This window comes from Cryptotermes secundus, unplaced genomic scaffold, assembly GCF_002891405.2.
Source record: "Cryptotermes secundus unplaced genomic scaffold, Csec_1.0 scaffold603, whole genome shotgun sequence".
In the NCBI taxonomy this organism is placed as follows: domain Eukaryota; kingdom Metazoa; phylum Arthropoda; class Insecta; order Blattodea; family Kalotermitidae; genus Cryptotermes; species Cryptotermes secundus.
This window is the reverse complement of record NW_019721770.1, coordinates 553,204-568,283: the sequence shown is the minus strand read 5'-3', so window position 1 is coordinate 568,283 and position 15,080 is coordinate 553,204. Positions and strand designations below refer to the sequence as shown.

At 40.9% G+C, this 15,080-nt stretch overlaps 1 protein-coding gene across 5 annotated transcripts in view; it reads right to left on the bottom strand.

Moving 5' to 3' along the window:
* The window catches only part of LOC111875734 (sialin), a 40,181-nt gene extending 25,471 nt beyond the window's left edge, over positions 1 to 14,710 (bottom strand). For 3 of the 5 annotated variants that reach the window (XM_033750199.1, XM_023872216.2, XM_033750198.1), the window contains exons 1-3: positions 14,439 to 14,710; positions 6,725 to 7,062; positions 3,375 to 3,602 (exon numbers count right to left, since the gene is read on the bottom strand). In XM_033750199.1, the coding sequence (XP_033606090.1) occupies positions 3,375 to 3,602; positions 6,725 to 7,062; positions 14,439 to 14,505 (633 nt within the window). In that variant the 5' untranslated portion in view covers positions 14,506 to 14,710. Of the gene's footprint in view, positions 1 to 3,374; positions 3,603 to 6,724; positions 7,063 to 10,673; positions 10,833 to 14,438 lie in introns of those variants that run through there. The other 2 variants (XM_033750200.1, XM_033750201.1) reach the window with 2 other exon arrangements.
* Between the last annotated feature and the right edge of the window lie 370 nt (positions 14,711 to 15,080).

Below are 15,080 nucleotides of genomic sequence, written 5' to 3'. Positions count from 1 at the left end.
TTGGCCGTCGACACAACAATAAATAAAACCGAAGAACTAATAAAATTATACAAATAACAAATAATAAAAACTTAAACAGTAATACACGTGGTAAATTAATTCCAGATAGTATACCAGAGAACCCCTGGCGAAGGTTACACTACAATGGGGGACAACACAAAAACAGAATTTTAATTAATTTAGATTAAAATTTTAATTTCTGGACATTTTTCCAAGTATAATATACTTGCGACTCCCTAACGGTTGCAGAAATTATCAAATTATATACACGTTCACAGAAAAGTGCGTTATGCTGAACATCAACAACCATCGTGTACAATATACGAAACTGTTTATCATCAGAAAAAGACTGCAAGGGACACAAGCCAAAATTCAATAATCCTCAAGGTCACCATAGTGAGAACCTCGCCCATAAAATGGGCTTCAGATAAAACTTATCACGGCTGTTTTTATTTGTCCACATCTGTCCGCCATAATCCCTGAGTACTACAAATGTAATGCTATAGGAGAACTAAGCATTGCATCGACTTTCAAGTGTGATCAACAGCTATTTTCATGAACACAATGGCGTGGTGTTTAATTTATTGAGCTCATGGACAATTTGTTCATCTTGGTCTCTTGCCCTTAAGGGCAGAAAAATATGCACTGTCGGTCCTGAAGGGTCCCTAGAGTTTCTTCGCTTATGCATCATCTTGTATAGTCACTCCGAGAGTGTGGTCGTCGGAATTCTAGAGACCCGCAAGGCATGGCCAAGGGGTCAGCGAGATTATTTTTGTTTTCCTGTTATAAGTTAGAAAGAAAATATATTTGTCTGGAATAATGGTATAATAAATAAGTTGGACTTGAAATTGTGTGCTGGTGTCCATGCTAGTTATACAGTGCTCACTCAGCCATTTTCTCGTTAAAAGGACTGAGGTAAGAAAATAGAGTGGAAACTTTGTACATGCAATAAAATATTTCAAATAAGTTATTGTATTTGAATGTTTCAAGTTGATATGAAGATAATTAAATGTGGAGGGGCGAGGGGCCCTTGTGTGTGCAATATGATGCTAGGGGCGGACCGCGGACTCCAGATCTGTTAGAACCACTGATACATCATGTCGAAAGAACACAAAGTTTTGGAAAACGAATTTATTTCCTCCCTTGGGTTGGAAGGTAGGAGACACTCGGGTTCTCGTCGAAAACATCAAATTTCAGTGACTAGGCTTGTGATACCGAGCAGATTGGCTGAAAATTACTGCTTCATCCAATCTGCGAGGACACTTAGGAGCGGTTCCAGTTTTTAATCTCGGATGGAACACAAATAGGGAACAAGACATTAAATGTAATATTTGGACTCAACAAGTAGAAAAACTGTAAAATTACGTTATTCATAATGCATACTCTTCATTAATTTTATCGTACAATGATACCAAGAAGGATGGCATTGGTTGGATTGCAGCCAATACGCGGGCGATGAGACATTTCTGCAATATATATTAGTTAGAAATCCTGGAGGGTGAGACAGATGTGGATGAGGGAATAATATTAACGGGACGTGAAGAAGGAGATTTGATTCTCCGGACTTCTTAAGGATCAGACCCAGTGCCTGATGTCCTGAACATGTGTAATAAATTCCATAAATTTGACTGGTTTTTTTTTTGCCAGCTAAAGGAATATGAGCTTGTTACGAAGCATTCCGCTCCATATTAACTCGTTTAAGATTTCTGTCTAAAGCTAGTGTTTTGCTTCATACCCTGAATGAACCTGGATCTGAGATTAGTAGTTCTCACGGCTATGAAGCGAACGGCTAAGGAATACGAGGCAGCAAGTTCCTCCGAAACGACGGTAGACTTTTTCCAGACTACTTGGCGTTATATCCTAGGAGATATTCACCACTATCTCTTTTTGCATGGTATAGTAATATTCGATATATTTTTTCTATACAGGTCTACACTTAGGAACAGCTGAATGACAATGATATGTAGGCCTTCTGAACCCGAAGTTCATCTAAATCATATTTTAAATTTAGTCCCTGCTCACAGAAACAAAACAAACTGCACCTCTGTTACGAAGACCAACAAGTTAACGTTTATTAAAAAACCGGTATTTTGAGAATCTTATGAAAACTTAGTAGACTTAAGGCAAACATTTAAATATAAAATCAGGTGGTTCATATACCTGCTACTTTGCTTCAAACAGGAGTTAAAGTAAAGAAGGTGGTCAAAAAATATTTTCTCCACATGCTTACACAGATTTTTATGTTTTAAATTAACCATGGCAGTCCCATTGTCCATGAACACCTCACGGTTATCCTATTTACTCTTGAATAGGACGAGAATATTTTATGAACATAATCACATTAAATCTCTACTTGATAAGAGAAGTAAAAAAAAAGTAAAGCTATCCCTGTACCAGGCCGTGAAGGCCCATAGGATTGTGAGACGTTGGGGGTCCCACATTATCTAGACAATCGGCTCAAAGATAGCAGTAAGGTTGTCATCCTTACGCGCGGCTGCGCTTTACTTCCCAGGAAAATTATTTAATTAATTCCTGGTACTCATTTCTGTTAGAGACTAAGTAAACCCCAGGGCCTAGTGCGGCTGGAAGGATTAGGTAAACTGAAAAAATCCAGTGACCTCATAGGGACTTGAACCCGCGACCTTCCTGCTTGTAGCATAGCCTACTTGATAAGAGAAGTCCAATGGATATTCCCTGTGCTGCTTGAGATTCTGATCACAGTGAATATTAACGTTATTGTCTAACTGGACGTGACGCCGTGTAGTTTAGTATATAGGTAGCAACGTCTCTGCTGAACCTGCTACCTTCCGGATAGAATACTGAAATGGAGGCAGCAGGTTCCTCCAAAACGTCGATACTTAGGCCTGTCTACCAAACTACACTACTTCATTCCCAAGACTATATTTCTTTCTTCCTCTTTGCTCCCATTTTGGAGCACAGGGCTGATTTCTCAGTTTCGTTGATCATATTTACAGACGGCAGGGCTCCTTGGACGGGTCGCAAGGCCTCTACCTGAACACAGGACAACAGAAACACAAAATAGACGCATATATACACTAAACATCCATGCCTTGTGTTGGATTCGAACCCACGATTCCGGCTTCCGAGCGAGCGAAGACAGACTATATTTACATTCTTAATATTACGTAAGGAAAAAGCAGCCTCTTAGTCAATGTGTAAGGTGGGGGGGGGAGTTACGTGGTGTTAATGTGGCCAGGGGGTGAAGCTGACCACTCACTTCCATCTAGTGAACAGGTAAAAATGGTGGAGTCATACCTCCAATCCCCTCTACGTTGTCATGGCATGGTGCTTAATTAAATGCGCACAGGGACTACTTTACCTTTTTTACCTTTACATAATGAGAGAGTGCTTACAGTGAAAAGACCTTGAACGAAGCGGATTGTGATGTGATATGATGAAAACCAGGCGCCGAATGGGACAAAGACGGCCAGTGCCCCTGCTCCTAGAATGCCAATCCCGAAAATGCGTACAGGTCCCACCTTCGCGGTCAGCCGACTGCTGGGAAGAGGAGCGAATAGGGTTCCCCATAGGAACATCTCACGGAGCCGAAAATCCAGGCCCTCGTTTTCAGAGAAAGGAACCTAAAAGATAAATTATATTCTCACTTTTCTGGGCCTTTTTGCACGATTCTACATGTGGCAGGGACATTCTACACTTTCCTTGCGCTCATTCAAGTGTTTTGATGTCAAGTTTGGTGCAAATTCATGCCACTAGAATCAGCATTTGTTAAACTGTTTTAACGCGGACTCCATCTGGCCTGAAAAGTAAGGACAAGTCCATTCACCAAAACTGAAGAACATGAACTTAATATAAAGAACGGCGCGGATTTTGTGCGGTACATTGTAGACGTTTAACTTACGACTCTGTAACCATCTTGGATTGAATGTAATATTTATTACTTTCATTTGTTTTTTAAAAAAATGAGAACGATGCTAGAAAGTTGGATTCTTAAATTATTGTTATGTATCGCCGTCTTTGTTTGCAACAGATACTTCTTAAATAAGTCAGTGACGTACAACCCGCGGCCCGCCCGGCTTCTGATGTGTCCCGCGAGTGATATCCTCTTATGATCTTAACTTATTTATTTAAAATCTGTATTTACAAAATATTTTAAAGTAATATATACACAGGCTTAAATTTGAAGTATATATCTGCAATATCCAGAGTTGCTATCACATATATTGGAACAGATATATTTCGGCAGGTGTTCACAATATTTAATATTACTTTATTAGACTTGGCTCAGACGTGCAAAGAGCACTTTTTAACATAAGTCAACAATTGTTCGTGATTTGCTGTTTGGACCTTATGTCTTTCGGTTACTAGAAGTCTTTTGCCACCGTGAAGTAAAATTGCATTATTTTGAAAGTCGAGGTGATGGCTTTGAAAGACTATATGTTTTCGAAGCGTTATAGATTTATTTAGAAATATATTTTTACATTTCTGGCTAGTTTTTGTCAACTTACAGTCTATCAAATATTCCGTCTACAATGTAACAACCAATAACATTGATTCACACTTTAATATCACACAGTGGTCGTTATGTGCGTAATATGTTATCTCATGCGTCCTGGAATGAAGCACCCATCTGAGGCTTACGACCATATTTTCATTACTGTCAGACAATTGCTGGTTTGTTGATATGGTGAGCTCTCTCCGACGAGAGGACGGGTCTATCGTTTACAATTGCTGCCAGCGCAGACATTCTCAGGTCCGAGTGCAGCTGGATTTGTGAAGGGAGAATTTTGGAAATTGAAAGTCCAACAAGTATAGAAAATACATGGAATCGGTCCATATGGCATATTCAACCAATCCGAACAGCTAACCCACTTTGGACATTTTTCTCATCTGTATCTTCCTTGTCAACAATGAGGTTACAATCTCACAAAGAAGATCAGTAGGACGAGACAGACTCTTCATGTTTTCTATTAGGTTTTAGTCTCAAGTCTTCAGGTTTCACTCCACAGATGGTGCTAGGGGTAGCCACAGGCCGGATGGGCATTGCATAAGCCATTTTTATATTTAAAATATTTTTTTCACAATAAAAAGTATATTAGACCTATCACAAAATCTCCATTTACTTCTACGAATTGGTGTTCATGGATTTGGTTTGTTGGTTGGGTTTCTAGCATGAATTTCTACCTCCCTTTCTATCCTGATTCCATGAATATGCGTGCATTATCACAATTTTATTGCACATTTTCCTGTTCTCTCACTTCAACATAGCCTGGCAGGGATTTGGTGACCCGACATTTGACATCTAAGAAAAGCAGTGAATTACAAGTAGATGGCCCGATATCACCGCTAAGGTACATCAAGGAACTATCAAAAATGTTCTTTGTATTTTAAGGGTTAATATCGCTTAGCGAAATCATCTGATTGGTAGATGAAAAATTTTGAAATCTCCTAGTTTCTGAATTGGGCCAATAAGGCATATTCGAAAGAGGCAACTTTTGTTGGAAGTTAAGGATCTGAGATGCTCGCTGTTTCAGAGCGCTCCTTTCTAAGAAGACTCTGATTTCAGCTTTTGACTTGTAGGGACGCGAACCCACGTCACTTGGACTAAATCCTAAATTATACAACCTGAGACATTATATCAGCCCGAGTTACAGAGTGGAATATAACTGGCAAATAATTAAAGAGTGACTATAATATTAAAACGGGTTTAATAGTTATGATTATTAGCAGACTAATCAGTGTACCTCCCATTTCAGTTTTTAATAAATAACAAGTTTAAGTGTAAAATGTTGTCTTGTGCTGTGAATAGCGTGTAGTATCATTGTTCTTCCTGCCCGCCGCAGCAAGGTCTGTCAAGACCCGGGCTAAGATGTCCGAATCCTGAGGAGAGACAGTTACCTCCACTACACTCTTACCTAGGAGGCGACAACTCTAATTATAAGCCCTCGTACTCTGTGCTTATCGGCTCCCAGTGCCAGACCCCCGACCTTCCAGCCTTCCGCCTCACACCAACAAGGGAAGAGGGGTAAGTGTAAAGACAAAAGGAGGAGAAATCAGAAATTACTGGAGAGGCTGCAGTCAGCGGCCTACGGAAGACCTGCTGCAGCTGGAGGACAACACGGTGCCCACCATGCTTCGAACTCAACTCTCCAAAGGAAAATTTCAGCTATGTAAGAGGCGTTTCCACTGCGGGACAAGGAACAGCTATAACTTATTCTAGTTACAACGCTGCTTCCTGCCTTGCAGAAGTCATGAAAGTCGAATAAAATAGGAAGATGTTCATGACTAATGAGTAGGTAAGAATTTGCAAGGAGGCGGTCATGTCTCTTCATGTTCCTTGAGGGACTGCAGAAAACCTGAAATAAAATTTGTCGGCATAAAGAGTGCTGTAATCTGGATTGTGAAGCCATGTAGTCTCTAAAGGTGTAAAGACTTTTCGAAGGAACCTCTTGCCTCAATATCAGAACCGAATTAAATCGACCAAGCATGCAGCAAGATGCCCACTCTGCTTACTGCTTCTTTACTCGGTCAGCTTCGATCCTGAAGAAGGATGCAGTACATTCCTCCGAAACATGGACAAATGTCTACTAGACTACACGGTGTAAAATCCCACACGAAAATACTATTCATAGTCCAAGTCGCGAGAACCTCAAATCACATTTAGAATGACCGACAACCCCGTCAAAAATTCGGAATCAGATCTAACTCAGGTGGCTCCGTTTTGGCTGTCCAGAACTGCTGTTACCTTGAGGGGTGGGTCTGCCACAATATGGCGGCCATGCCCGACGTGTGTCGTACCGTTCCCCTCAAATGAATCATCGTCCTCCTGTTCGAAATCCGTGATCTCTTCTTCCAGTCCACCATCTTCAGGATCTGCTCCCACGTCCAGGTCGTTCGTGTCGTTGAAAGATGCGCAGTACTGTGTGACGTAACTCGTATTAGTGACGTATTCTGCAAAGTCTGCTGACGACAGAGGGTCGCTTAGGGACAGCAGCGCCACACTGGCGCTGCGCTCCACGAAACCTGACAGCAACAACCCGAGCACCACCATCCCCACCATCACATGACGGGCACCAATCCTCCCTGAAGCATACGAAATGAATGGATGATGCGGAGGTCATGTCTATTAATGTGTGTGTGTGGTTCATCTACAAACATACTTCATAAATTTAAATTTAATTTACTTAGTGTTCTATGTTACGTCAACCCATGTTACGTGGGTCCCTTGTCACCACGGCATGGCTCGTCCTCAGGTTGCGGATGGAGAAGACGCCCTCCAGATATGGAGGGAAGCTGAGAATATATTGAATAAGCAGTCGCGGACAACCGACAAGGGTGATCCTCCAGCTTGGGGGTAGTGTGTGGGGCTAACAACTCCTCACCCGTAAAAATAATCATGTTACGAAAATGAACACAAAGCCTATGACCTGGACACCAGTGGAGGGCTCTTGTGAACACGGTAATGAACCTTCGGGTTCCATGAAATATTGGGAAGTTCTTGAGCAGCTGAGTATGTTATGTCAACAGCTGTAGAGCTAAAATAATTGTAATACTTCTAGATTTTGAGCTATGACGCCGTGTAATTTGGTGGGCAGGCAACTAGATTTCAGAGGAACATGCTGTCTCCATTATAAGGATAAAGGTGAGAATCTCAAATCTTTTAATTGTTTCACAACGGTCCAGTGTAATCAGTACATTATACGAAGCTCAGATCGAACATGAAAATGTTCTAAAATTGGACATTTCTTCCTATTTCATAACCTGTAGGTAACATAATTTTTCCCCATCGCAACGTCCCGGGTTCGAGCCCATGTCAGGTAATGTGGGATTTGTGGTTGACAAAGTGACTCTGGGGCAGGTTTTCTCCGAGTACTTCGGTTTCCCTTGCCAATTCTCATTCCACCGACTGCTCCACACTCATCATCATCCAGCATCTGGGGCTGGTACAATAGGCCAATTAATGGCCGACGTACCAAGTGGACTCAGTCTCACACCACCAAGACTTACTGATTGACTGACCGCCAGTCGCAATGTGACTTTGACTTGGCTTAATCAAGTCAGTGACAGAGTTCAGTTCTGATTTCTCCGTGGAAGATAGCTACGGAAATTTGGTCGTGGAAGAAGAAGAAGAAGAAGAAGAAGAAGAAGAAGAAGTCGACCTGTGAAGACTTCATTCATGTGTAATACCTGAAGCGTGTGATTCAGCGAGACTCTTATAGTTCCTGCGTTTTAGTTATGCTACCAGGGGAGGACGTGTGTGTGTGTGTGTGTGTGTGTAAATGAGCGATAGCACTGTATTTGAATGTGATTAAGAGAACGTATAACCAAGGTACTAATAAATCTATTCATCCGAACTAGAAACTGTCACTTTCGTCACGCGTACCATCCTACAAAGAACCAAACTCCGTGGTTTTAGTTCGCAAGCGAACTATACCGACCTAGCGACCGCCGCTTGTCGGCGAAGTTAGTACCAACTTTAACGGATAGAGGGTGTCGCGTGACCAGAGCAACGAATCCCCACGGCCATTAATGTCGGTTTTCTAGACCGGAGCGTACCGTTCTACGCGTGATAATATTACTATTACTATTATTACTGTTNTGCCTTAAGTCGACCTGTGTATATGGTCCTGATATTGGTTGAGCATGATAAGTAAGGACTTGTGTCTGCTTTGCAAAGAGCCACTCTAAGATAAACATAAGCTTATTCCATGTTGCAAATGCGATTCGAGTGTTCATTGCAATTGCCTGCAAACTGGTGTGCCCGATCGCTTTGCGAGCACATTAGCTGGTAAGCCCGCTTATGTATGATAGTTGCGCAACACTGCTGGGGGATACAACAAACAAACATATCCTCACTAAAAATATTCAGAAGGAAGTATTATCCCCTGAGATGGAATGTACTGCTTCTCCTATCAGGGATGATGGTCCTCAGCATGCAGCTACAAGCTTGTAGTCTCAGGAGCATTTGCATTATGGAGACGGTAAAATATCTAGCGCACATGGTTTCAGAGATTTGCAGCGAGGCGTAGCAGCGAAGAAGTGACAATGCCACTCTGAAGCTCCAGTTACATGACCTACCTCAGTTGCCCTTACATGTGTCATTCATACGACGGCAGGTTGCGTCATCTGCCGCAGCAAATACAGCCACCCCAAAATCATACAGGGAAGTTCTGCCTCCAGAGGACGGCGACCCTCGTGCCACGGCCTTCCAACAAACCAGTATCATTCAGATAGAATTACCGGGTTTTTGAACTCTTTCCATTGTTCGGTAATCTTGTGAATAGAAAACACGACGTTTCGGAAACTGGATCTGTTTCCTTCTCAGGTTACTCACAACCCTATGGGCCTTCATGGCCTGTTAAAGGGATAGCTTTACTTACTTTACTTTTAGTATCATTCAGCCCAATATGAATTTTGTGCCCGAGTCCTTCACTGAGACAGGAGAAAACCCAGTTGACGGTTTTGTAACGGTAGTTAGGAGAAAGCGAGTAAACTTGCCCCTGTAAACCCTTCTGCTCTGCGCAACCCCACAAAGAAATTTAGGAATCCAATGAGGTTATATCTGATGCTGAAAAATATTTGAAGTACCAATTGCAACTTGCTTCCCTTCCATGTAGCAGGTGAAAGAAAGCCCCATTTCATGTCTCTTTCAGAAGGTGAACTTTATGTTACTAATAATACTGACGTTGGCCTAATGTGTTTAATTGGCCCTTGTTAAGGGCTATTAAACCTACGTCTCGGCCTCCCTCGCCTGGGGCAGGCCATTCACCTTCTCTTCCTCCTCTGCAATCATACAGGCGGCTTTGTAAATACTGACGCTGCCCAGGGAAAAGACGCTTCAGCTCTTAATGGTTCACATGCGAGATATCAATACAGACTGTTCCGTCAGGTCTCACAGCCAACCCGAAATAGGTTTTGCCATTTATTATGAAGAAGTCAGAGGCAAGTTAAACTTCATGAAACTGTCCGCTCTCCGGACTATAACGTTTAACTGAGATATGATTAGAGATCTGTGTTATGATCACATTTCATGATTAGTACAGTTTTCCGTTCTGACAGGGTGTCTAAGAATAAAACATATGGCGGTGGACTACTTATACCCTTATCCTCCAGAGCTGGCCCATGTAAACGAATATATGATTTAGATCTTGTAATGAGTGTATATGATTTTAAATCCCCGATCTTGACGGTTTAAATTTGATAAATTTTATAAAACAATCTCTCGAGTTATTATGGTTGAGGATTTTAACACTCCTGGTTTCGACCGGAAAGCAATCTGTCTTTTCCAGGTTGCCATTTTTTCTCTCTAAACTTAAGGGATGTGCGTTCTTCACTCCCATGTGTCTTTTTAACCTTTTTTTTTATTTCTAGTGGGGTGGGACTAAGTCCCTTGTACTGCGGCCACTTCTGGCCTATTGTACCAGCCCCAGATGATAGGTGAGGGTGATTGTGGAGCAATTGGTGAATGAAGATTGGCAGGGGAAACCGAAGTACTCGGAGAAACCCTACCCCAGCGCCACTTTGTCCACCACAAATCCCACTTGACCAGACCCGGGATCGAACCCGGGCCGCTGCGGTGGGAAGCCAGCGGCTAACCGCTTGAGCTATGGCGTGGCCCTTCTTAACCTTAGTCGGTGCATTGATAATGTACACAGCAGCAATCTACTTTACTTTTTCCACTTCAAGCGACTTACCTATTATTTATATCGACCATGGAATTATAAAGTCTTGTAATTATCACCCTCATTTGATTATAGATATTTATTTGTGCCTTGTTTTGTACCTTAAATTTGTTTCAGGTGATTGATTATACGCTACTTCACAACAGTCTCTCGATTTTCAATCGATCTTGTTCTAGGCTGCTGTCGCCAGCTCAATGTTATTATTCAAGATTTCATGGAACAGGCAAGCCCTGTAACATCATCGGAAAGCCAAAATTCCCTAATTGGTATTCTAGCTCCGTAAGTTACCACATAAAGGAAAAAACCCAATTACAGATATCTTAAAAATAATAAATCCCACTGTCTTCACCAAATGTTTCCTTTCATCGTAAGCTAGTTGAAGCTGATACTAAATCTGACAGACTTAAATAGTTGAAATCTGCTGCTGATAACTTAAATTCTGGAAATATGTGGTTTCTTTATGGAAAGAAGTTCTACTTCTATCCATCTTGAATTTGATAATACGTATTCTGGCGATCTCTGTGAAGTGGCTGATAAATTTGCTAAATATTTACAGTCAGTGTATAACAGTCTTTGTCCTGATATCTTCCTCACCTTTTCGTCATATTCTTAGTTTTTACCTTTAGCTCTTATTTCTCTTTCGTTTGTTTTAAAAATCTTTATGTCTCATACCACCTAAATCTGTTGGAGTTGATGACATTCCTGCTTTCTTTAATACTGGTTGTGCTGATATATATTTGTGGCTCTTCTTAAACGTACATTATTTAATTCAAGCTTAACTCAGCAATATTTTCATACACTGTGAAAACAAGAGGCAAATATAAAATTTGAGGTTTCCACGGCGATGATTATGAAGAATGCCGTCTTCTGGGATGTGGCGCCGTGTAGATCTTGTGTGAACCGACGTTTCGGAGGAACGTATCGCCTCCATCTTCAGGGTCGAAAAATCCGCGAGCGAGGAACAAGCATGAGCAGGTGGCTGCAGACTGCTCGCGGATAACTTGAGAACTGACGGAAAGACACCTACATTTAAAGTAGCACAGTAAACTTGACAGCACAGCAATATGTATTAAGCAGCGCTGCTATCTAGAGGAATCTTCAGAGAAGGTCGATACTGCAATGCCAACACAAGCATGTATTCCACTGCTGTCATCTTCTGCCTGTATTCTTAATTATTATTAACTTTGACTGTAATATTGGATAATGATTTTCTTTGGATTATTTAAGGGCATATTTCAAATATACACATTATAAATCATCATCATCATCAGTAATCTGTCAAGACGACAGGTCCACAGTCTCTTTCAAAACAATTCCTCCACTTAATGCGATCTAGAGCTTTCTCCTTCAAATGACAGTATCCTCTTCTGTCCCCAAGGTCATCCAGCATCTTCTTACGTCTTCTTCCTCGTCTTCTTGTCACTTCTATCCGCCCATCTATCTTTCCTTCGATAGCTTCTTTTAGAAGGCAGTTTCTGCGTAAAACATGACCAATCCAATTAGCCTTCCGTTTTCTTATTTCATGTAGGATATTCCTCTGCTCACTGACTCTAATTAACACTTCTTCATTTCTCACATAATCGGTCCAACTGATCTTCTCCATTCTTCTCCAACACCACATTTCGAAACTTTCCAGATGTTTCTGATCTACTGCCCTAAGTGTCCATGTTTCAGCCCCATACAGAGCTATGCTCCAAATGTAGCATTTCACTAGTTTCTTCCTCAAATTTAAGTCCAATTTGCTGGTAAAAAGATTCTTCTTCTTGCTAAATGCAGCTTTTGCCATGGCAATCCTGGATTTAATTTCACAAGTACACCTTCCATCATCTGTTAACAAGCTACCCAAATATTTAAAACATTTCACATTCTCCACTTGTTTTTGGTCTATCTTTATTGTGACTGGGGTTGGTTGTCTCGAAATTTTCATTACTTTTGTTTTCTCCACATTCATTTCCATGCCATAGCACCTTCCAATTTCAATTAGTCTATCAATCATGCCCTGTAGCACAGTTTCTTCCTTAGCCATTAACACAAGGTCATCTGCATATTTCACAGTTTGAATAATTTGCCCTCCTACTTTGAAGTCACCGAGCCCATCCAGAGCTTCCTTGGTAAGGCATTCGCTGTACAAGTTGAACAGAATTGGTGATAAACAGCATCCTTGTCGAACTCCTCTTCCAATCTGCACACTTCCTGTCTCCCCCCTGTCCAGTCGTACTCTAACTTTCTGATCCATGTACAATTTGCTAATCAATCTTCTTTCATGCCAATCGATACCTGTTTCTTTCAGGATCTGCATTAATTTGGTCCAGTTTACCCGGTCAAATGCCTTCTGCCAGTCTATGAAGCAAACACACAGTTCTTCATCTATCTCCAAAGTTCGTTCCGCTATAATTCTCATCATCCCAATTGCATCCCTGGTTCCTTTTCCTCTTCTAAATCCAAACTGATCTTCTCCAAGTACATCCTCTATTTTCCTTTCAATTCTTCTTTTAAGTATCTTTGCTATTATCTTTGCTGTATGTGCAATAAGACTTATTGTGCGATGGTCGCTGCATTTTGTAGCTTTTGTCTTTTTCTTTAAGGCAATCATTGTAACTTCTGTAAAGTCCTTGGGCCACTCTCCACTTTCATATATGGTGTTCATTAGTTTTGTCAGTGTTTTCAAACCACCTTCTCCCAGTAACTTGAGCACATCTCCAGGTACATCATCATCTCCTGTAGCCTTTCCCTTCCTCATTTCCTTGATAGCTTTTTCCACCTCACTTTGTAAAATATATGGTCCTTTCTCGTCTGTATCTACTTCTTCTTCCGGTTCAACTTCTAAGGTTTCTGGCCGATTAGGTCGATCATATAGTTCTGAAATATAATTTTCCCAAATTTTCAGCACTTGCCTCTGATCTACTATTCTATTCCCCTGGGAGTCTTCGATGCCAACATTTTGAATCCCATGATTCTCTTTCCATCCTAGTTCTTTTGTCTTCATGTACATCAAATCATAACGGCCTGTTCTTTGAAATTCCATAATCTCATTACATATCTTCTCAAGATATTCCTTTTTGGCCCTGTCCGTGGCTCTTTTCAATTCATTCCTCAGTCTCCTGTATTTCCTCCTGCCTTCTTCATTGTTGACATTCTTCCATTTCCTTCGCTCCTCCATTTTACTCATCATCTCCTGTGTAACCCATGGTTTTCTTGCTATCTTCTCAACTTTACCTACCAAATCACTGATAGTATCTAACATGCATTCTTTTATATCGTTCCACTGCGCTTCAGCATTTCTGCTTTCACCTTCAATTGCACCGAGTTTCTCTTCTAGAGTCTCTTGCACGCTTTGTCTTTGAGCATATAACTTCTCCAAATCCCATCTGGGTCTGCGCTTTCAAAATCCTATAATTTTCTTCAACCTGGTAAATAGGCTAATGCTATTAAATTTATGTATATTTGTATTCGAAGAACTCGATAATGACACGTTTTAGTGTACTCTTCAGTTATTTTTCTGGAGAGTCTGAAGAAAGGCAGTCAAATTAGACGGAATCTCATCTAAGATTCGAAGCGAGAACCCCCTAAATAAAAGTTTAAAGCATTGCTGCTACAAATTTGTTGCATTTATGGAGTTATAATAAATATTTCTAATTAAAAAATAAAATGCCCACTTACATTTCAAACAGCATCAACAGATATCAAAATATTTCAAATAGAAGTGGTTGGCATTCCTGAAAGAGTTATTTTTCGTAGTGTGAAATAGGCACAAGAAATGCAATGTGTCCAGCTTACCACTTGCTTTGATTGCCGCTCGCTGTAGCTGAACGCTGCCTCTCTTCAACTTCCCAAATGCCGCCATCTTCTCAGAATATTTTTAAGATATCCAAAACACCGATGACAAAAAAGAGTCTGAGCCACCTACACTATATTTACGTTAAAGGTGTCCAGTATGGATTAAACACTGCTTCCCGTAGAGCGTCAAGCAATATATAACATAGTCCGCTGGTTAGAACTAACAGGATGTTGAGAAACAGTCTGATGGTTTGTCCCACTGATAGACTCCAAACTGCAACCTACATGAAACTGTATTAAAGAGTTTGTCATTCCTACTGTAGTCTGCCTGTAATGACTTTTAATGTGATAAGTGCTCTGACTGTATACGTGGGTTGGAGATGTGCCAGAACCATCTCCTGCAGTTTATGATATGCCATCAAAGACTAATGGAATTTATCTCCCGAAAAGGTTAGATGTGATTTTTAGTTCCTGAATTCATAAAATAATAATGTAAATATATTTACAATACAAAATTTGTAACTCTCATACATGTAAATAAAATGGCAGGGCTGCTTTCATAAACAAAATGGCTTGACAGTATTCATGAACTAAATAAAAAGAAATCGTATTCAAGACATGATAAAACAGCGTGGCAGTTTC